Here is a 22348-nt window from a genome sequence, read left to right on the forward strand (position 1 = left end):
TCACCAAAGAAGGTCTCAAGCAAACAACAAAAACAGGTGAGAAGGGGAGAGACTTGTGACAAAGCTGGTCATTCCAACAAGCCCTCCGGAAGCACTCCAGGCCCTAAAGCTCTGAGAGTGTTCAATCTGGAGATCTCTATGGCACTCAATCGGGTAGCCGCTGCGACTATCTCAGGATCAGGAAGATCATTACACAACAGACATGGGACAGGGACGGAGTCTTTCACCACTGCACGGCGCTGGGTCATTTCACCTCGCCAGCTGAGCTCTACTATCACCATGATTCACTTACTCTTTCCATCAAACCCACTGACGCTACAATCGGGCCCATCAATATAATAGCCTGGCTGTACCCACTGCCAGGTGACAGCGGTGAGGCTAGCCGCGGTGTCTCGGACTGCAGGAGGTTTGTGTCCATTGATGTACACATGTTCCAGATAGAGTTGAGTATTTTTGGGAAGTGGGATCTCTTCCGGAGACCCGGTACCGTTCCCACTCAGTGTAACCAATCCACATTCAGCCACTCCTTGGCCTAGTGGGAAGTCCTCCTCTTGGAGACCCACACTAATGATGGGCTTTTCCATGAGTCCAACATTCACTATGGCTTGCTATGGTAAGCCCTTGCAAGCAGGATCCCCTTTCCCATGGCTCAGTTCCTTACACATGAAAAACAATCTTTGGGTGGTGAGAACACAGGTGTCCCAGTGTTAGGGATGCCTGCGCTCTTCTTTTCGGGTTGTGTACGGCCAAACTAAAGTTTTGGAATTTCCCTTCATTCTTTTTGGGGACCTGACTTTGAAGAGGATTGGGTTGCTCGTCTGAGCCTTTTTCTGGACTCGAGTACTCACAGACCTGTTGGCAGCCATTGCAAGCTCCCTAGTGTCTGTGATAGTCTTGTCCACAAGATGCTGGTGTAGGTCAACCTCACAATTTCTCAATACATGCTCACACGCAATCAAATTGCACATCCCTGTAAATGTGTCAACATTTTTACCAGTCACCCACCTGCTCAGATATTTCAATGACAAGTGTGTGAATGCTTCAAATGTCTATCCACTTTTCTTTCTGAGCTCTCTGAAGCTAGTGAGATACTGTTCAGGGGTTTTACAGAACTTCCTGAGGAGGGCTGCCTTCATGCTCTCATGAACAGGCCTTTCCATATTTTATATTTATTTATTCTTAAATGTATTTACTTATATAGTGCCGGGAACCCTCGGGCATCAGGGCGCACAAAGACACAGAAAGACTTTTAATAGATGGGACAGAACATATACAGATGAAATTTCAAAATGTACCTAAGTGGCGCTTATTAACCCATTTTAAACAGTAATGTTTTCAATTGGGCGCGAAAGCTATTGACATTTTTGTCCAGTCAAACCTTGCTTGGGAGGGATTGCATTCCACATCTGTGCGGCCCTCATCAGGAAGGCTCTGCCAAATTCTCTGGCCTTTCTGAATCTGAGCGTTTTAGTTTTTCCCAGGTTAGCCGATCTTAGAACCCGGTTAGGAACGTAAGGGCACGTCTGGGTCTTTAAATAATTTGGGGCATAACCATATGTACATTTATGGACAATATTGGCTGTTTTGAAGTGGATGCAAGCCGCAGTGGGCAGCCAATGAAGGGATTTTCTCCCTGCAGAGATATGTTCCCGTCTGGGGATGCCCTTAATGATCCTGACTGCATCGTTTTGGGGTGTTTGCAGCCATTGGATGCATTTTTTCTTCACCCCAATGAGCACGGAGTTACAGTGGTCGATGTGTGATAAAATAATGGCTCTACCAATCGAGGCACTATTCTCTTCTGAGATTAATGGTTGAATAGTCCTCATCAGTTTCAGATAGTAGTTGCAGTTTTTTACTGTATAGGTGGTCTGTGCATCCGTGTTGATGTCTGCATTAAAGAATACCCATAGGGTCTAAACTTCGTCCGCCACTGTGATGACCACATCTTTGATACGACAGTGTCAGTATTCGTGACGTGATTTTCCTCTTGCCCCATGGCTTCTGAATAATAGCAGTTCAGTCTTTGATTCATTGAGGCAGAGGAAATTCTCTGTCATCCAGCACTCTATTGCTACAAAGATCAGGGTCAGGTTCTTGGTGTCCTTCCATGATCTCCGCTAATCTCTAGAATTAGTTGGGTATCGTCAGCGTAGTTGGTAAACATCACCCCATATGTTTCAAGCAGGTCACAAAGTAGAGATTAAACAGGGTTGGTGAGACACAAGCACCCTGTAGGACCCAGCACCAAATGGGGGCTGACTGCGATAAGACAACATCCCATGAAATTATGCATGCCTATTGGATAGAATGGATTTAAACCAGATTGTAGCCTAGGACTCGCAACTCCCTACCTTTCCGAATGAGTCTATGAGGAGATTGTGGTCTTACAGATCAAACGCAGCTGATAGGTTGAGAAGGATCAGTAGTCCATTCTTTCCCTGGCTAGTTCTAACATGTTTGTCTGCAGGTCTAGGAGGGCGGTCTCTGTACTATAGTGGGCCCTAAAACCCGATTGTTTATTGTGAAGTATTCGTGCTGTCTCCAGGTATCCCAGAATTGTTTTGTGGCCATTTTATCAAGAATCTTCAGCAGGAAGTTTGTATTGGTGATAGGCCTTAGATTCTTCGCATCCTTTGGATCTACACCTATCTTCTTAGCTAATGGCAAGACGGTTGCTATCTTTTTTTTGTCCATAACTGTGGCATAAAGAAAGGACGAGTTGGCCAGCCTTGTGAGGAAGGGTGCACATTCCTTGCTATGTTCTAGGATGAACTTCACTGGGATAATATTTTCAATGCATGTAGTGGGATGCATTGTTGACATGGTGGACTCCATTTCCAGGATGGTCACAGGTTTGAATGCAAAATCTGGTTGATCACGTGGCCTATGCAGGCTGTCTACTGCCTGGGGCTCTTTATATGCTCTGTTACCTAAGTGTTTTTCTATTTTTTTCCGAGCCATTTTGATTTTGTTTGCAAAAGCCATTTGCACATCATTACAGTCCTTCTCTGTGGGATGAAAGGGGTGGGATAGGGCTTTTGGTTTCCCCAGCAATTTTAAGATCTCAAACAATTATTTCGTGTTGCTCTTAGACCCCCTCACCCCCCGACCCCCTCAATATCCTTCTTGAAGAAATCTTTTTTTGTTAGGGTAATCTTGGCTTTATACTCAGCTTCTAACATATTCCACCTTTCCTTTTTAGGGGCTGACGGATGTTTTACCCATGCCTGTTTGGTGCTTCGTTTCAGTTTTTTTTAAATGACGTGTTCATCAGTGAACCATTTTTGGTGGTTTCTATTCTCTCTCACAACTTTTTTTGCCACAGGGGCTACTTTATCTAGCATTTTAGTTAGCTCCTCATTGTATATTTCTACAAGCTTCTGCGGGCTGTCGGAGCTGTTTGTAGAGGACATAATTCCCTGAAGACAGGTCTTGATCTGAGATGGCGTGACATTCCTGAGGTTCCGGTTATAAACCACTGATACCGGGTTCATAGCCGTTTTTGGGACTTCTTTTTAAAAGAAAGAGAATACAACAATGCAATGGTCTGACCATATACCTGAAGTGGTGCTTTTCATTCTAACCTCAAGGTTTCTGGAGATCACCCAGTCTAAAATGTTACCTGACGTAGCTGTGGGTTCATCATTTTCTATTTCCCAGTTCGAGAAGTGATTCTTCCAATAATGTCGCTTCTTTGTCCTTGGGATTATGGAGCCATCGGTTTAGATCAGCAACTAGCAATGGCGCAATTTAGGCCATTGATATTTTTAACCAGGTGTAGTAGCTCCTCATTAAAGTGTGTCCTGTCCTTGGGCGGTCGATAAACCAGGACAAGATTGAGGCAACTGCAAGGGGAAGAGGAACGTTTTAGATGTAATACCTCAAAATCTTTGCATCTGCTCATGGCCTCAAAGAGCTGGAAATGTTCTTTCGCAATGACAGCCACCCCACCACCCGTGCCTGTAAGTCGATGTTGACACTTGGAATACCCTTCTGGAACCGCTATAGCGATGGCCGGGCCGTTGGCCTTGGATAACCATGTCTCCGTTAGGCAAAAGATGTCATGATCTTATGTAAACAGTAGATCATGAACATCCACTGCATGTTTTTTAAGGGATCTCGTATTAAGCAAAGTCACTTTGATTTCACCGCCATCAGCCAGCAGTCGAGGAGTTAACTGAAGAATTGCTTCAGTCCCTGGTGTCGGTAAGTGACTCATCAGGGCTGCACTCCACAGTACCTCATTCACCTCCTGTAGCTGAACAGCAAGCTTGAATGCTTCAAACCAGTCCAAAATATACTTCCCCACCTCGTAAGCCTGCACTAAGACTTTGGGGATTTGGCACAGGGGTTTATCTCGGGCACCGTGGTTTGAGTCGCTGCTTTCGCTAGAGGTGGATCTGTGGGACTCCTTCTTCTCGTCGAGTGCCAGTCTGCGTAGCTCTATGGTGGCCTTGTCCTGCTCCATTGCAACCTTGTCCTGCTGTTTTTGTTCCTCCAGCGCTAGTTTCCTCTCCTCCAACAGGAGATTTCTTGCTGCTACACCGTTAACAGCCGTGACAATTACTGGGCCACTTAGAGAATATGCCACCCTAGACCCTGACATCCCTGACAATGTAGTGTGTTGAGAAACCACGCTTGCCCCCTGGCAGGATTGTTGGTGAGAAACACTGCTCATGCTGTCTTCCTTGTCATCTTCCACTACCCCTCCTAGAAGGTCTCCTTCATTCGGCTACACAGGCCTAGCCCATCCCCTGGAGTCTTCTCTCCAACCGCCCTCGCTTCTACTCAAGCTTGGAGGCTGGTCAGCAACTCAGGATTATTAACCTTAGTGTTGTGGGGAAGTCCCCTCTCTTGACATAAGAAGCACAGGACATCCTTGGTCATGCCTATCACAGTCGCCATATCAAGATCCATGATTATTACAAACACCTAGCAGTGTCTAAATGTTGCCTGCAACAGTACTTTTATCGTTCGTTTTATCAAGTACGCGCTCTAAGTAGCGCTGTTTGCTGGCCATCCACGCTGTCACACGAGCTTGAGACCCGTTTGGACCTGCTTGGACTGCCTGACCTTGCCTGGACTTTGCTGGCCCCGCCCCCCGCTACCGGAAGTGCTTATAATCCTCTTCCGGCGCGCATCTGCGCGCGCGCATCAAGTACGCGCTCTAAGTAGCGCTGTTTGCTGGCCATCCACGCTGTCACACGAGCTTGAGACCCGTTTGGACCTGCTTGGACTGCCTGACCTTGCCTGGACTTTGCTGGCCCCGCCCCCCGCTACCGGAAGTGCTTATAATCCTCTTCCGGCGCGCATCTGCGCGCGCGCATCAAGTACGCGCTCTAAGTAGCGCTGTTTGCTGGCCATCCACGCTGTCACACGAGCTTGAGACCCGTTTGGACCTGCTTGGACTGCCTGACCTTGCCTGGACTTTGCTGGCCCCGCCCCCCGCTACCGGAAGTGCTTATAATCCTCTTCCGGCGCGCATCTGCGCGCGCGCATCAAGTACGCGCTCTAAGTAGCGCTGTTTGCTGGCCATCCACGCTGTCACACGAGCTTGAGACCCGTTTGGACCTGCTTGGACTGCCTGACCTTGCCTGGACTTTGGTATATCTCTCTCCTGCACTATCATTGATACTATATTGCTTAACATCAGTACATGTTACTTATATATGTCTACTTTTCTATTATTCTAGCTGGCCCCGCCCCCCGCTACCGGAAGTGCTTATAATCCTCTTCCGGCGCGCATCTGCGCGCGCGCATCAAGTACGCGCTCTAAGTAGCGCTGTTTGCTGGCCATCCACGCTGTCACACGAGCTTGAGACCCGTTTGGACCTGCTTGGACTGCCTGACCTTGCCTGGACTTTGGTATATCTCTCTCCTGCACTATCATTGATACTATATTGCTTAACATCAGTACATGTTACTTATATATGTCTACTTTTCTATTATTCTAGCTGGCCCTGCCCCCCGCTACCGGAAGTGCTTATAATCCTCTTCCGGCGCGCATCTGCGCGCGCGCATCAAGTACGCGCTCTAAGTAGCGCTGTTTGCTGGCCATCCACGCTGTCACACGAGCTTGAGACCCGTTTGGACCTGCTTGGACTGCCTGACCTTGCCTGGACTTTGGTATATCTCTCTCCTGCACTATCATTGATACTATATTGCTTAACATCAGTACATGTTACTTATATATGTCTACTTTTCTATTATTCTAGCTGGCCCCGCCCCCCGCTACCGGAAGTGCTTATAATCCTCTTCCGGCGCGCATCTGCGCGCGCGCATCAAGTACGCGCTCTAAGTAGCGCTGTTTGCTGGCCATCCACGCTGTCACACGAGCTTGAGACCCGTTTGGACCTGCTTGGACTGCCTGACCTTGCCTGGACTTTGGTATATCTCTCTCCTGCACTATCATTGATACTATATTGCTTAACATCAGTACATGTTACTTATATATGTCTACTTTTCTATTATTCTAGCTGGCCCCGCCCCCCACTACCGGAAGTGCTTATAATCCTCTTCCGGCGCGCATCTGCGCGCGCGCATCAAGTACGCGCTCTAAGTAGCGCTGTTTGCTGGCCATCCACGCTGTCACACGAGCTTGAGACCCGTTTGGACCTGCTTGGACTGCCTGACCTTGCCTGGACTTTGGTATATCTCTCTCCTGCACTATCATTGATACTATATTGCTTAACATCAGTACATGTTACTTATATATGTCTACTTTTCTATTATTCTAGCTGGCCCCGCCCCCCACTACCGGAAGTGCTTATAATCCTCTTCCGGCGCGCATCTGCGCGCGCGCATCAAGTACGCGCTCTAAGTAGCGCTGTTTGCTGGCCATCCACGCTGTCACACGAGCTTGAGACCCGTTTGGACCTGCTTGGACTGCCTGACCTTGCCTGGACTTTGGTATATCTCTCTCCTGCACTATCATTGATACTATATTGCTTAACATCAGTACATGTTACTTATATATGTCTACTTTTCTATTATTCTAGCTGGCCCCGCCCCCCGCTACCGGAAGTGCTTATAATCCTCTTCCGGCGCGCATCTGCGCGCGCGCATCAAGTACGCGCTCTAAGTAGCGCTGTTTGCTGTTCGCTGCTCGGCTGCGGGGTGCGGTCTCCTCCTTAGATTATAGGTTTTCTATCAGCCTCACGGCTCATTTACACAGTTCAATACCCTCTGACTCTCTCAAGTGCTAAATTATTTCGAGCGGACCTAGCCGATTTCACGACTGCTCTCGCCCAAAATAAAAGAGAAAGTCATCCCTTTCCTGTACATTCTTTTCACTCCCTTCCTTTTCGAGGTTGCTTCTGTGAAAATGGCAAATGGCTTGAGAAGCGCCAAGGGCAAATTCATCGCCCCTCCCCCGCTCTCAGTAACAAGCATTGACTCACTGGTATGTCCGGGCACTCCATCTTCCACTGAATTATCTGCCCCGGATGTTCGAGCGTCTTTACCAATCCTGGACCTGCCGTGTACACCTTGCCCTGTAGTACATATTGTGCAAATAAACACACCAAAAAACCCTCTACTTCCCCTTCTTTCCTCACCTCCGACCTCTCCGGTGCCTTCAATCTCTTCCCCTTCCATCAGTCCCGAAGTACGCAAGGCTATTGATGATTTCAAAAGTTGCTCTGAATCTCCGTTGGTCACTGATTCTGATCAATGCCAATTTGATTTAACCATGGCGAAAATGGAGGCATTGGACAAGGCGGTCTGCCGCTCAATAGGCACTTTGACACCCATAGTTTTTAATTCTGTATCAAACCGTATGGTTACCCAAGCTCACGCGTTGCACGATCCCAAAACTCTTCTGGATAAGAGTGACAGTTCAACCAATGCCATCAATAAAAAACTCTCCTTTCCGCATTTACTGTTATCTCCTGAACCCATTTCCAAAGCTATTAATGTGGAACATTTGGTACCACCTTCTCATGAATGTCAAATCCAGCACCCCTGTGAGGGGTCTCAATCCCAATACTCCCCAAATTCGTTTCCAGTGATCATCCGTATTCTGGACCTCCTGGATAAAGGTCATGATCTGACCCATCTTGCACTGAGGGAGATCAAGTCAACGCAGTCACTAATCACTGCTAAGATGGATCGGATCGAGGGTTTCATTATAGCAGCTGAAATGCTAAAAAATTCCAAAAATGTAGGCCCTACGGTTCATCAATCTGCCCCCATCCAGCCCATGAAAAATAAAAGTATACAGTGCTGCTTGGACCTGACCCCAGAATTGCCTGCCATTCATTCAGTAAAGCCTATAGACTCTACCCCGTGCAAATATTACCATCCCGCTTGCGATTTGAAATCCGCCATTGAAAAAATGAACACATTACTAGCTTTATACCCTCCGGCAATTCCGCCCCCTATGATTGGCCCCGATAGCCCTACTGTTCTTCTTACAGCTCTTGAACATATGCAATCTGCACCTCCGGTTCCTGATTCCGGTGGTAATTATACTGGCTTCATGTCGCGGAAGGCTAAGAAACTCCACCAAAGAGCTTTAAAAAGAAATGCTAAAAGAAAGAAGAATAACGTCTCAAAAGACTTCAATACCTCACCTGGCTCGATTATTAGGATCAACGACAACACACCAATAGATGAGGATCATATTGACCTTAATCAACTCTCGAAAGAAAGCCAAGATGTCTTAACTCCATCCATAATACTAGATCTGCCTGAAAGTGATGCAGCAGTTCGCCCCTGTAAAATTACTGGGCCCCACGCAGCTATACTTCCAACTATTGACTCTAGTTTGACCATTTTGGATATCACTCGAGTCGAGAAACAACAAGCTGACCTCACTGAAACACACACCTTAAAACGAAAAACAAAAAACACTAATGTAACTCCAACCAACCCATCCTCAAACGGACAAGCACCATCACTTTTGACAGGAACCAAATCAAATCTGATTACCTATTTTCCGGTCTGTGGGAGAAACCGTACCACCCGGCTTGCCGAAATGGTAAGGCCCGATCCCCCAGCCAATTCCCTCCCCAGTACCGGTACTGAAATATGTATCCCACCCCCTGGAAACAATCTAAATGCTAATACTAGCAATACAATGAACGCTGACTGGGACCAAGCCAATGCACTGATACCACCTTGCTTGCCCTCTGTGCTTTTAGCACTTCCACGTTCGACTGACGTGCAATCCAGTAACATTATGGGCTCATCATGTGCACTTCCTCATCTGATCAATGATCCCAATTGTTGTACTGCCTTGCACAGCAATGCCGACTTTACTAATTGTATTAGCTCTGTGAGGTCTGGTAACGGACTAGGAAAGGTAGCACTATGGGCCCCTGAATCCACCATGGTACCCTCCATTCCTCCTCCTAACATCATATCCCCCCCTCTTGCTCCGAATTGCACCTCTGACCAGAGCCTTCCAACGGGTGGCTGCACCCTTGATCCCCAAGCTACTACCATGCTATCCCATCATGCAATTCTGGACATCCTGAGGAAGGAACTTGATGAAAGATCATCGAAATCGAACCTTCCTAATGTAATCTCCCATCATGCGGCTTCCACGATCTCCCACCAGGTCCCGTTCTGCGAAATCGCCTCTGATCCCCACTCAAAAGCATTCGACCAACTATCTGTTACGAATGCACCAATTATTCCGGAAAAACACCATTTAATAGGACTTGAGGGGAAAAGTGATCTACTCGGCAGAAAACGAATTAATCGCGCCTTTCTTTTGGCACTATTTGGTCGCATCCCCCAACTACGGATGTTCAAATCGGCCGACATTCTAAGAGTGTCATTAGCTACGGACAATAACTATCGTGCCGCAATTTACTTAGCGTCAGAGACCGTAAAGAAATATTTATGGTCTAACAGGGATGGCATTTATGAAGAAGGCCTCATCCTAACTTCATTGGAAAATGAACAAGAGGCCAACAAATTTATCCAATTTAAGTGTCCCCAGGTTATGAGCCCCGAATTGCTTGTTCCACTACAAGCTATCAACCATCCGGCCGCTAATGATGCAATCTCTGAACTTTTGCTCAAAATAGGCATTTCCTACAACTTGCCTTGGCTTGCCCCTATGCTTAATTCCCTCTCAAAAACTACGGACGGTTTCTCCTCTTCATAGCCATCTTTCAAAGACCGCCTTTCTTTCCAATTGTGGAACTCATGTGGATACCTTAATCTCATGAAATGGCACTCAACTCTCGACCGTCTGAGTCGTCCATCAATATTAATGTTCCAGGAGACCATGAAAACCTCCTCCTTTCTTTTGCCTGATTATGTAACGCATCACATTCCTGCTACACGTGCTCCGGTTGGTCGTCCTTCGGGCGGAATTATGATAGCCATAGACAATGCTCTTATGTTCAATTCAAAAATCGTGTGGCACGCTAATAACTTACTAGCAGTTCTACTGGAAACGAACATCCAGAACTATCCCCATTTAATTATTATGACTATGTATTGGAATCCGTCCACCCTTGAGATTGATGAGATGATTGAGATAGTTGAGAACTGTCTGGAATATGTCACTCACGAATATGAAAAGACTGAAATCATTCTAGGCGGTGACTTTAACTGTGATTGCAGAACCATCAATGAAACCGGAGATCCCCCTAGAAACCTTCTCTCTAAAAATAGAGGCAATATATGGAGGTCCTTTCTGAAAGACTGGGACCTAGATCTTATCCCACCCGCCGACCTGTTGAACTGGACCACATGGTCAAGAGATGGTAAAATGTCAACTCTTGACTTTATATTTGTTAGTCAGAACTTGCTTCTACGATCTTCTCCCTTAAGAATCTCCATGTTGCCTTTTAGTGACCATGCTGCGTTACTAGGTAATTTGAAACTTGATTTTTCTATTACCGGAGTTGACCATGCTACTGCATTATGTGAAGTAGATCGGCCTATGACCTCTATCAGATGGTCTACGGCTCTCTGCAAGCAATTTATCCAATTTATAAAGTCAGCCATTGCGCCTTGGCATAACTTGGATTGTATGCCTATTGATGCCCTTGAGCAGCGATATGTTGAAATAACGCACATAGCACTAACATACTTCAACAAAAAGAAAAATACAGATATCAAAGACTGTCATTCTTTTGATCCGCTGTGTAAAGTACAGAAGCGGGAAAAAAACAAGGCTCTTAGGGCCCTGAAAAAACTTCCAGATCTGTCGCAGGAACAATATCATTCGCGGCGCAAATCCATTCTGTCGAATTACAAACATAGCTTGAAGCAGTTAAGGCTCATAAGGCATAACGAAATAAATTGTAAACTCATCAGAGCCATCTCTGTTCATGACACCCGTATTATATGGCGAACGATTAAGAGCAATTCTTCGCAAGTATCACTTTCTATGCCGAATGTCATATCGGAACCTACTTGGTATAAGTATATCTGGCACAAATTCCGGATTCCGGTGCAATTTGCGAATATCTCGACACCGCTAATAAGATATCAAGATCTGCCGTGGTTGGGCTGGTCCATCGCTGACATTAAATGGGCGATTTCCAAACTCAGTTACTCTAAATCATCCGGTCCCGACGGCCTACCTCCATGCCTCTATAAAGAAGATCCGGACCTGTGGGCCCGTATTCTCAATACCAAGTTTCAGTCCATTTTTAACACAGGAATTATTCCAGCTTCATGGCTAACTGCCAACATCATTCCGATTTTTAAGAAAGGAGATGCTGCGCTGCCACAGAATTACCGTCCCATTGCCTTAATTGACACTGCGGCGAAACTATTCGCCTCTCTCCTTCTTCATGACTTGGAAAAGTACATTGGGGCACTAGGACTATATTCCAAATACCAAACTGGATTTAGAAAAGGCATGTCCACCGCGTTAAATGCTATGGTAATGGCATTCACGATCGCAGAAGCCAAAAAACCAACATCTAACCCGGTCTACATCGCTCTTATCGACATGTCCTCAGCTTTCGACACAGTGATCCGTAATATATTATGGACTAAGTTGACCAACATGGGAATTCCGTCTATTCTCATTTATTGGTTTAAAGCCTTACACACTAACACTTCTTACAGAATCAAGCTTACTTCAGAGGGACGCGTTACTAAAGATATCAGTACAGAGGTGGGCTTGAAGCAAGGTTGCAATCTTGCTGCTACCTTCTTTAACCTATACCTCTCTGATCTTGATAAAGGTTGGGATGAGAAAAATCTCTTCTCTGCTAAAATCGGCTTGATCCACCTTAAGTGGCTCGCCTTTGCAGACGATATCATCTTATTTGATCCCACCCCGTCAGGCCTCCAACTTAAACTACGTCTATTTGAAGAATTTGCACTAGCACACAATCTGATGCCTAATCCTGCTAAAACAGCAGTAATGCAATTTGGTGTACAGAAACGAACTGGCAAATCACAGTGGCATCTCATGCAGATCCCCATCTCAGTCATTAGAGAAACGATCTACTTGGGATACTACTTAACAGAGAAAAATTCCATCTCAATGTGGCATGATGTTCTCAGTAAAAAGATCAGACCCTTGATATCACAATCCAAAGTAATCTATGCAAAATACTGCAAATTTTCATTAATTCCCCTTATCGAGTTCTTTACTTTGAAAATTGAAAGCGTAATCCTGTATTCTCTTGACATATGTATGGGTGAAATGGGCCCAATTTTGGACCAACTGCAGGGTACTGCCCTGAAACGTGCCATGTCGCTTCCGATGTCCCTCCCCAATGCGATCTGGAGGCATGAATTGGGTCTAGTAGCACTGTCTACCCGTTGGAAATGGCGACTCCTAACCAATTTTGCTAAGATCAGGCATCCCACAGCGAACTCCCTATATGCCGAGTTGAATCATACCATTACGCTGTCACCTACGTCTTCCATGGCTCTCTATGTGTCAAAAATGGCTGGTATACTCAAGACGGCTAACATTACCGTGGACGATGTCTATCATAGACCGGGCTATGCTAAAAAAAAACTTTTTGAACTTGATTGGTGCACAACCCTTGATGAAATGGGATCGTACTATCTTTACAAGGAATACCAATTATTCGCACGTAAACGTATCCCTAGACACGACTACATTGTGCTTTTTCCTTGTAACTCCACGCGGAGGACGTATCTCTGGTTCAAACTCAATTTGTTTCATACTAAAGAAAGAGTTGTAAAATGGATCGGTCACAAGCTGTATGCCTCCAGTCCGCACTGCAGATTTCCCATGTGTACCGAACCCACTGAAACATTGAAACATCTGGTTTTAAATTGTCCCCATTTTAGGAATCAAAGATCGTTATTATTGATGGAATTTGTAAACATTAATTTTATTGACTGCCTACCTTTTCTTTGGGACAGAATGATGCGAGGTAACCATAAGCCGTTGATATATGCTGTAACGAAATTATGTAAAGTGATTGCAAGAGAATTGGAAAAAGACTGTTACATGAATATCTCTTGAATCACTTATTTTAACTCTCTTCCCCCTTGTAAATTAGTATGAAGTTGAGGATGTATGTACATTTGAGCGTATAGATAACCCTATTGTGTATTCTTTTGTTTTTTATGTGTTTTTCATTATGTTATAGGAATTAATGGCTTTTAAACTTTTACTTGTATGATGTCTTTTTAGGTCTATGCATTGTAAGTCTTCACGTTTGTAGGCATTTGCTGTAATGCCCTCTTTTTATTATATCTTCTTTGTAAAGTCTCTCTTACTTGTTAAGAGAGTCAAACACAAATAAAATTAAAAAAAAAAAAAAAACTTTTATCGTTGGGTGGCCAAGCTGTGCACAAGGCTCCAACTCGAACCAACTGCCTGCCATCAATGTGATGAATCAACTTCTGGGGCACCAGTGGTCCAGGGATGAATATCGGTTTCTAAACCATCAATCAGCCCCACACCTCTAGAACACCAGAAGGGATCCAGACAGATTGGAAACACAAGCAAATTATAAACCTCCTTGTCCAATTTTGGTTACATGGATGGAACGGCAGGCTGCAAGGTCATGGATCGTTGGTTAGTTGCAACACAGCGAAAATACAATTATTACCCAATGATAAAAGGGACTGTCTGGTCAAGGTCATATACAAATATCTACTTTATTATTATCACAACAGAGAGTTCTAGCACACTACAAAGTATAAAAAACTGTGTAAAAGAATGCAGAGGACAGACAATTTCAAAGAAGGAAAAGGGATGCACTCTGGATACTGACAGGAGGGTATTCGGTATAGTAATTAATCGCAATAGTTCAAGGACACTTGGTTTCAACACAAAGGGAGAAATGGGTCATAAAATGTCACTAGGGGCCTTTGGGCGAGGGACCAGGGGGACAGAACAACAATGTGCCTTGTTCTGTAGGAGTTCTAGGTGCTTGACAGAGTCGAGTCAATTTCAGGGCTCTTTGCAGCTTCTGCAACAGAGTTTAAGATGGAAGATAGCTGCGGGTATCAGACAGCAGGCAGTTTGGCAAGTAACGATGGCCGATGGCTGCAGGCTGGCCTGCACGGTGGCTGAGGGTCAGGAAACGTCTCAGTGCTGATCGGCAGTTCTGAAGCAGTGGTCGAGGCATCTCAGACGGCTTTAGCGGCTGTAGCGTAGCAACAGTCAGCGGTGTAGTGGGTTGCAGCTCGAGGGGCTTGACTGGCTCGAAAATGTCCTTTAAGGCAGATGTCGGTAGATGCTTGCCGATGCACTCCTCCTAGCTTAATCACTGTGCGCGTGTTGTCCTTTAAGATGGACTGGCAAAAGCTAAGGAGAGTGTTGCAGGCAGCTGCTTTGTCCTTGGTTTGGTTCAGAGACTCTCTGGCACTTCCCACCCAGCAGGGCACACTGTGTGCTGGCTGGGTACCGGTTCTGGAGCTGCAGGAGGGTCCTCTGGATTTGGTATCTCCCGCTGATCTGTGGGAGATGTTTGGGGGTGGGATCTTGCTTCCCTCTTGAGGGCCTGGCCTTTCTTTACTGGTGGAAGATGTAAGGTAGACTGTACCTTCAGCCAGGTTCCAATGATGAGTTCTTCCTTCTGCTTCTGGTGATGCCTTCAGATGATCTGCCAAAAGAGGGTTTCGGGCTGCTTTCAAAGCCAAATGGACCGCAGGGATTGGTTCATCGCAATGCTGCCGTGGCCGCTCATCTTTTTGCAGAGGACCACTTGGCCTTGCAAAATATACCACCTGAGCCCTTAACCAAGAACTCCCTTACAACACACCCACTTAAACTACACACGCCTTGAAAAAGACCCTTGTTGGTCTGAAACACGTGTCTGCTTCAAGTGTGCAAATAAATCACCATTCTGCTTACGAACAAACAAGTGACAAGACTTAACATTCATTGCGTCAAAAACTTAAGCTAAACCTAGCAACTATATTATCAGTGATCCAGAGCCTAGGTGACCCTGGCTCTTAACCAACTCGTTGTTAGTTAATTAGGCTGACCATGGCAGGGGGAAGGTTTGGCCCTCCCCCTTCCGGAGATGCATCATGTACTCCACCTGTCAGATCCCAACTAGGGAGTCCACCCAGAGTACACAGGTCTATGCGTATTTCATGCAGTGAGCATAGGAAAATGAGTGCAGATAAGCCCCACACATTTCTCTGAGGTTGATCTACCATCATTCAATTTCATTTTTTTTTTTAAAGTAAACACTCAGGTGAGCGCAAGCCCACCGTGAGGATGGTTAAATTCCTCACCCATTGACTTGGCAGAGGGACAGAACCCCCGTTCGGCACCCTCATTGACAATGAAGGTGCCAAACGGGAAAGGTGACCTGCTACCAGGACAATGAGAGTGCCGAGCAGGAACCCTGTCTTGCTCGGCACCCTCATTGTCCTGCCAGCGGGACACCTCTTCTGCTGCCCAATGTGCCAGTCTGGCTACTGAAAGAGCCACTGGGGTTTGGTGGACAAGCTACCTCTCTGTTACCCTCCCGCTTAGTATGCCACTGTGTTTTACTCTATTTCTGGTGTGTCGAGTGTCCCCCACCGTCACATCTGCTGCACTAAGCTCAATAAAGTGTCTGCACTCTGTGAGCGTGTGGTTATGTACAACTGTCACAAACTCCATGTTGCCAGTCTTGGGCTTTCCTTCAATGCACTAATGCTTTCTGGGAGTTGTAGTCTTTCCCACTTCAGCGGAACTGAAGGGACAATGTTACCAGCTCACGTGGTTAGGCGAAAGAAAGCCGAGGGCTGAGGGCATCATGTCCTTCATAGGGACCTGGTGTCAAAAGTTGACCCAGCTGGAAGAGACAGTTTGCTGGTCCAAGAAACCAGCAACCGAAAACCAGGCATAATGTCCACAGCCCCAGTTCCATGCGTGTAGTTGCTTGTGATTTACAAAGAGAGTTTTACTGCTGTCACTAAATTGTAAGAAATCTCTTTTTTTGGATTAGCTGATGCTGGATACATACTGGTATTGTGTTTTGTGACCCGCAGGAATTACCAGCTTCTGACCCTGCTGGCAGTTGGAGGAGGGGACTTCGACATGGCCAGGTAAGACTCTGAGCAGGAAGTAGACACGCCTCTTTTTGCAGACTCCATATTGGGTTTCACCTCCTCAGGAACATACCAGCGGGCCATGCCCTGGCCCTGGGTACCCCTCCACAAAATACTACAGAGCACATCTCAAGAAAGGGGGGCAGGAGAGGGAGGAAATGCGTGTCTGTGCAGGAGGGAGAATGGGGGAGCTAGAGAGAGGGGAGCGGGACAGTGAGAGAGAGAGAGCACAGCGCAGAAACTGGATCAGTGCATAAGATGTCGGGTATAACTAGTTACATGTACCCAACGTAAGAAAGAGCAGTCTCTCTCCCTCTCTCTCTCACCAACAGTGGTGGTCTCACCACACACGTGTGAAACAGCAATGGTCAAGAAAGAAGTCTGGGACACTTGAACCCCCAAGACTGTGAGAGACTCAGGGACAGTCACAGAAAGCCCAGTAGAAAGGTTGGGAAACGTTTTGCAGATTTAGAAAGAGAATTCAGTCTCTGGAGGACAGCTCAGGGGCAACGTGATCGCCTTGGAAGCAAGATGACAAGGAGCAACGGAGGTTCGATCCCTGGGTCAGTGCTTAGAAACCTCTTGGTATTAAGCGCGTTATAAATAACCTATAATATCATATACACACTGTCCTGTGTAATATTTTATGAATATCAGATCTATGTCCAAATCCCGCTAATCAAAGAGTGACCTTGCAGAGGAGCTTTTAATAGGCCCCCTCCCGAAAGGTTGCTGCTTGCTCTTTCTGTCTCTGCCCTCCTTCCCTCTTCTTTTGCCATCCCTCCACCTTGCTGGTCTGCCGCCTCCCTGCCCCCTCTACCATTCACAGCCCCTTACCACACTTACCTTACCCTGAGGCTCCCATCACTGTGCATCTCTTGCTTCTGCCTGCGGGAAGCGCATCGCACTGTTGTGCATCAGTCTTTTTCCGGCACTCTTATGTGACTAACTTCCCCCGCGCGGGGTACAGACAGTAATCGGAAATATCAAAGAGTGGGGCACATACTAAGAGACAAGCTTTGGGGAGAAATGTTCTGGCTTGTGGTCGCAAACAAAACATGTCTCAAGTAAGTAGCACAACCAACCCTGATATAACGTATGAATTCTGTTGTTTTTGTCATGTATTTGTGTAAGAGAACTATAAGTATCAAAGCACAAAGACAAAATCAGGGCTTGACATGTCCCCTATGGCTGGTAAAGGCTTCAACAGGTCTAGACGATAGGGACAGAGAAAAAAAGCATCCTATTATTGCAACATGCATAGCTGAAACTTGGATCAATGTGGTCACAACTGCAGATGGGAGCCTATCTTAAAAGGTGAGTAGTGAGTCCAGCCTAAGAATGCAGTGGCTGTGTTTCTGTAGCTTTGGGTGAGGGAAGAGGCTCGTGAGGCCGTGTTACTGGAAATGGTTCTCACCATTACTCAACATAACTGCCTGCTTTCGGTTGTCAGGTTCACCTCAATGGTATCCAGCCAGCGAAACCGAACCATCTTCATCGAATCATCCATCCAGTTCCTGCGCCAGTACGGCTTCGATGGAATTGATCTGCATTTTGAATATCCTGGGACAGGCGGCAGCCCTCCAGAAGATAAGCAGAGGTTCTCCCTCTTGGTTCAAGTAAGAACCTCACTGTACTTCTGAAATACCAATTGATATACTTTCCAAAACCACCTGTCCATCAAACATGGGCAACTCACGTTATACAATAAAGAGATACCTTTAGAGACATCTAGAAGTCCTAAACTGGAAGCTTAGTAAAAGCAAAGTTAATATAAACTATCGTAATTTAGAAAGGTTTCATTTAAACATTGCCACATAGTTTGATATAAACAAATTGAAAAGTTAGTTGTTAACAATACCTAAACAGCAATAAACGTATTGAGTTTCCTGCACTTCTCCCTCTCCCCCACCCCGCTCCCCGCACTTGAGCAATCTGAAAGACACAAGGCTTAGTAAGATCGTTGGTTATTCCTCCTTCTGTCCCCACCCCCTTGTATTGTCGTGCCTAGAAACACTTGTGTACAGGCACGTTATAAATGACTTATCATATCATATCATAAAACACTGTTCCAAAATGAATGTACACAAAAACTTAGCATAAAAAACACATACAAAATTCAAAATAAACAAAGTAAAAAGGTCAACAGAAATAAGATCCAAAATTTCAATTTAAAGAGCATCTATATAAAAAATACATTTGAATGGAAAAAATTAAAAAGTGCAAAATAAGCAAAAATACAAGTTTAATATAAACAAAAATCAATATAAAACATAATTTTAATATAATCAAAGCCAGAGTGCACAGTAAACAAATGAAAGGTTCTATATACAATAAAACGGTCAATATAACACATAGTTGGAATGTAAACAAAACCTAAAGTACAATATGAATAAACTGAAATTTAATTCCAAACAATTTTAATTCAAATACAATCAAAAGCCCAGTTTTATCATAATTGAAAGGTCAATGTAAAGAAATAGACAACAGTTCTTTTTAAACAAAAAGAAAACATTCAGTATGTAGTGGGCAATTGATTCCAAAAAGTCACACATTTTAATAGAACCAAAACTTGACATTTAATATAAAAAGAATAGCTCAATATAAACAAAATCAAAATTAATTATAAACAACACCATTTCAATATGAAGAAAATCGAAAGTTTAGTAGAAACAAATACAAAGTTATAAATAGGCCAAATTAAATGTTCAAACAAAACATACCCAAAACTTCAATAGAAGCCAATATGGAAAATCAATCTACAAATGAAGCTAAAGATTTAATATAAATGATATCCTAAATTCAATATAAAACAAATACAACATCAATGTGAACTCTGCGCAAAGTGTAGTAAGTAAAAATAAAACAATTTCAACAGAAACAAATCAGAAATGTAAAACAGAACTAACATTTTAATATAAGCAAAACTGATAGTATATGAACAAAAACAAAATGCAAAGTCGTACTTTTTCCCTGCACCATTTGATGTCTCTGCAGGTCACTCGCAAATAGCACACATTCATTCAGCGGTTTCCAAGAAAGAGCGGACTAATGGTACTCTAGAAAATGATGTTTTTTTTATATTATAACACACTGGGCCTGGGTTACAAAAGCGATTCCAATGGTACAATCTCATTGAAAAACACTATAAACCAGGCTCGCTATGTTTCAAAACAAGCTCTGTAGAGGTGATTATATCCAAGTCCTACTCTGATATCAAAGCTATCTGTCTACGATTTCAGGTCTTCTGAGCACCCCTTCCATTTGGATCTGATGAGTAGGGTGCTTCAAAATCTGTACAGCCTGTGCACATTTATGGCTGTATCACCTGCATTGCACAAACACAATCTTTCACCACCTCAACAGAGTGCATCTTTTAATGGACTAGCACAACATTGAAACGTTCTTCAAATGAATTGCGTTAGTTGGTTTGCGTGTGGAAATTCTATTGTATGGTTTGAAAATAGGCGGCATAGTCACCCACGTGCATGCTTTGGGTATAATTTTCTTTATACTATATAAGCAATAGAACACTCGGGTGCAACCTGGGCTACAGTTACAAGCCTGAACGAAGCGATGGCTTTAATGTAGCTGCGGGGGCATTACCCGACCGGTAATGCCCCCCTCCGAGGGTTCTATTGCTATTAGTATCCCCAGCCATTTCCAGGGATACTATAGCAATACAAGCAAAAGGGAGTGATTAAGTTTGCTTAATTAATTTTGTTTTAGAAACAACTTTATATTTATTTGGACAGAAACTGAAGTAGCTTAAGTCATGCCAAAATAAGCATTCTAAGGTGAACTACAGTGGAAGAAGAAGAACCTTTTAGGCAGTAACTCATGAACTACATAAAGGGCTGTTACAGTTTAGGGCGATTGAATTGCACATTTCCGTGGACGGTAAAGGAACAGTTAGTGAATTGCAGAGTAGGGGCATAACTAGAGAAAGACGTAGATGAGGAGGTTGAGGAAAGGTGCGCAGAATTCAGAGGTTGAGGGAGGTATTGGGACGTCATAGTTGAAGTATGTGATCTAGCACGCTGGTGTATTGATGACCGTTTCTGACACACAGTTGGTTGAGGTTGCCAATAGCTCTCAACGGATGAGGCCTTTCGGTGTCCAGTGACAGTCCTAATTTGGCGTGCTTCAAGTCCGGCATTACCCATAACTTGTGTTTTTTTTAATGTGCGTGGATTAACAAAGAGGCGAGGTATACTGCATTCCATTTTCGCCTTTCAGTATGTGAAAGGCATTAGCTGGTAGTAGACGTTGTCCTTCTCTCCTTCGGCGGGCACAGCGTAGTTGAATGTCAAACGGTATCATGTCATTGCATCTAAAACAAAGCATCGACAAACCATACCATTGAAAAAAACATTGAAGAAAACCCATTGAATGCATTTTTTTCAATGGTAAAGGGTTTAGTTAAGTAAAAATGTGTTTAAACCATTAAAAAGGGGGGTTAGAGGGAAACCCCCATAAAAAAATAAAAAGAATAAATGCATTCAATGTTTTTTTTTTTTAGATGCTTTGACTGTCGATGCAATCACTAGGAACCATGTCAAACCAGACTTTGTACTGCAATGAGTCTGGGTTATTAGTATTGAAAACACTGGGAAGTTTAAGTCGTTGCATATCACTTTGGGAAATATGTAATTTATGAACTGATACGTCTTTACGTTCACGCCTTAAAGGTTTTATAATATGTATGAAAACATTATTAGCGCTGGTACAGTTTTCATTGTACATAATGTTGATTTTACGAGTAAAGGTTGGATTATTTAAATGCTGATTTTTTCCTGAGCGAAGGGAGATTAAGCTTTGTGTCTGATGTTCAGCGCCAGAAACTTTGCACACTTCTGCCTCAAAATGACGCACATAAGAAGCTAAGGGTGTAAGTGATTCAGTTTAAAAAATAGGGCAATATCCTTTACGTATTAGCCATCCTTTGAAGGTATCCACAGCCCATTTAGTAGTATACTGTGTTTTTAATTCTGCTTTATTTAATTTAATGAAATCCAATTCACTACGGTTTACATGAGCATATCTGCTGAAATGTAGATTGGAGCATAGTTCATTAGTGGAAGTCTCCAAAGATGAAAAGAAAGGTATTTCTTCGGTGCCCCTGGGGTTGTCTTGGACACACTCTTCTACACACATTTCACCTATTAAATTAAAAGTTACTTTGGGGAAATGGATTGGTGCCGGCAACTGGTTTGTCGTTTTGCCAGTTTTGATTTGCTGTCCCCCATTGCTAATTGGAATGGGGGCTGCTTCCGGAGCTCCGTTTGGAATGGATAGCAGCGCACCTGGATCTGAGGGTGCGTCCATCGCGACAGAGGCTTTGTCCGGCTGGTTACGACGCAGCGAGGGCCAATCATAATGCTTGTTGCAAACTGATTGTCTCTTGCCGGATACTAACCTGAAAAGCCTTTGGAACACACTGTGTCATATAGCACCTACATGCATGGCATTTCACATTACTCAACAGGCGAGGGCACTGGCATTGTGCATAGATAGATGTCCCATTCCCTTTGATGATTGGGCGGTGGCTTTATTTTTCCGTAGGAAATGCGGCTGGAATTTCTACTGGACGGTGCACATAATTCAGTTGCCCACCTGCTGATGACCGCATCCGTGGCTGCTAAGAAGACGTTTATAGACGAGGGCTACGAGATTTCCAATCTTTGGCCGTAAGTGTTGCAGGATCCAAGCTCTGACTTTTCATACCTCAAGGCAGACTAGACGACAGGGTTCATTTTGGCTGTCTTGGGGGGCAGGTGGTTGTTATTTGTAACACGCTGCTTTCTGGTACCTGAGGTGGAGAGTAACCCCTTGAATACATTTAAGCTAAAAAAAGTGGTTTTCTGTGAGAAGTTGGGCTCCT

The 22348-nt window shown here is 44.6% G+C and overlaps 1 protein-coding gene across 2 annotated transcripts in view; it reads left to right on the plus strand.

Annotated features, from left to right (window-relative positions):
* Window positions 1-22348, plus strand: part of LOC138520759 (acidic mammalian chitinase-like) — a 337432-nt gene that overhangs the window by 290077 nt on the left and 25007 nt on the right. For both annotated transcript variants that reach the window (XM_069633048.1, XM_069633047.1), the window contains exons 5-7: window positions 16405-16461; window positions 17918-18083; window positions 22030-22154. In XM_069633048.1, the coding sequence (XP_069489149.1) occupies window positions 16405-16461; window positions 17918-18083; window positions 22030-22154 (348 nt within the window). The remainder of the gene's footprint in view (window positions 1-16404; window positions 16462-17917; window positions 18084-22029; window positions 22155-22348) is intronic.

This window comes from Ambystoma mexicanum, chromosome 13 (assembly GCF_040938575.1).
Source record: "Ambystoma mexicanum isolate Mex_15411 chromosome 13, UKY_AmexF1_1, whole genome shotgun sequence".
NCBI lineage: Eukaryota > Metazoa > Chordata > Amphibia > Caudata > Ambystomatidae > Ambystoma > Ambystoma mexicanum.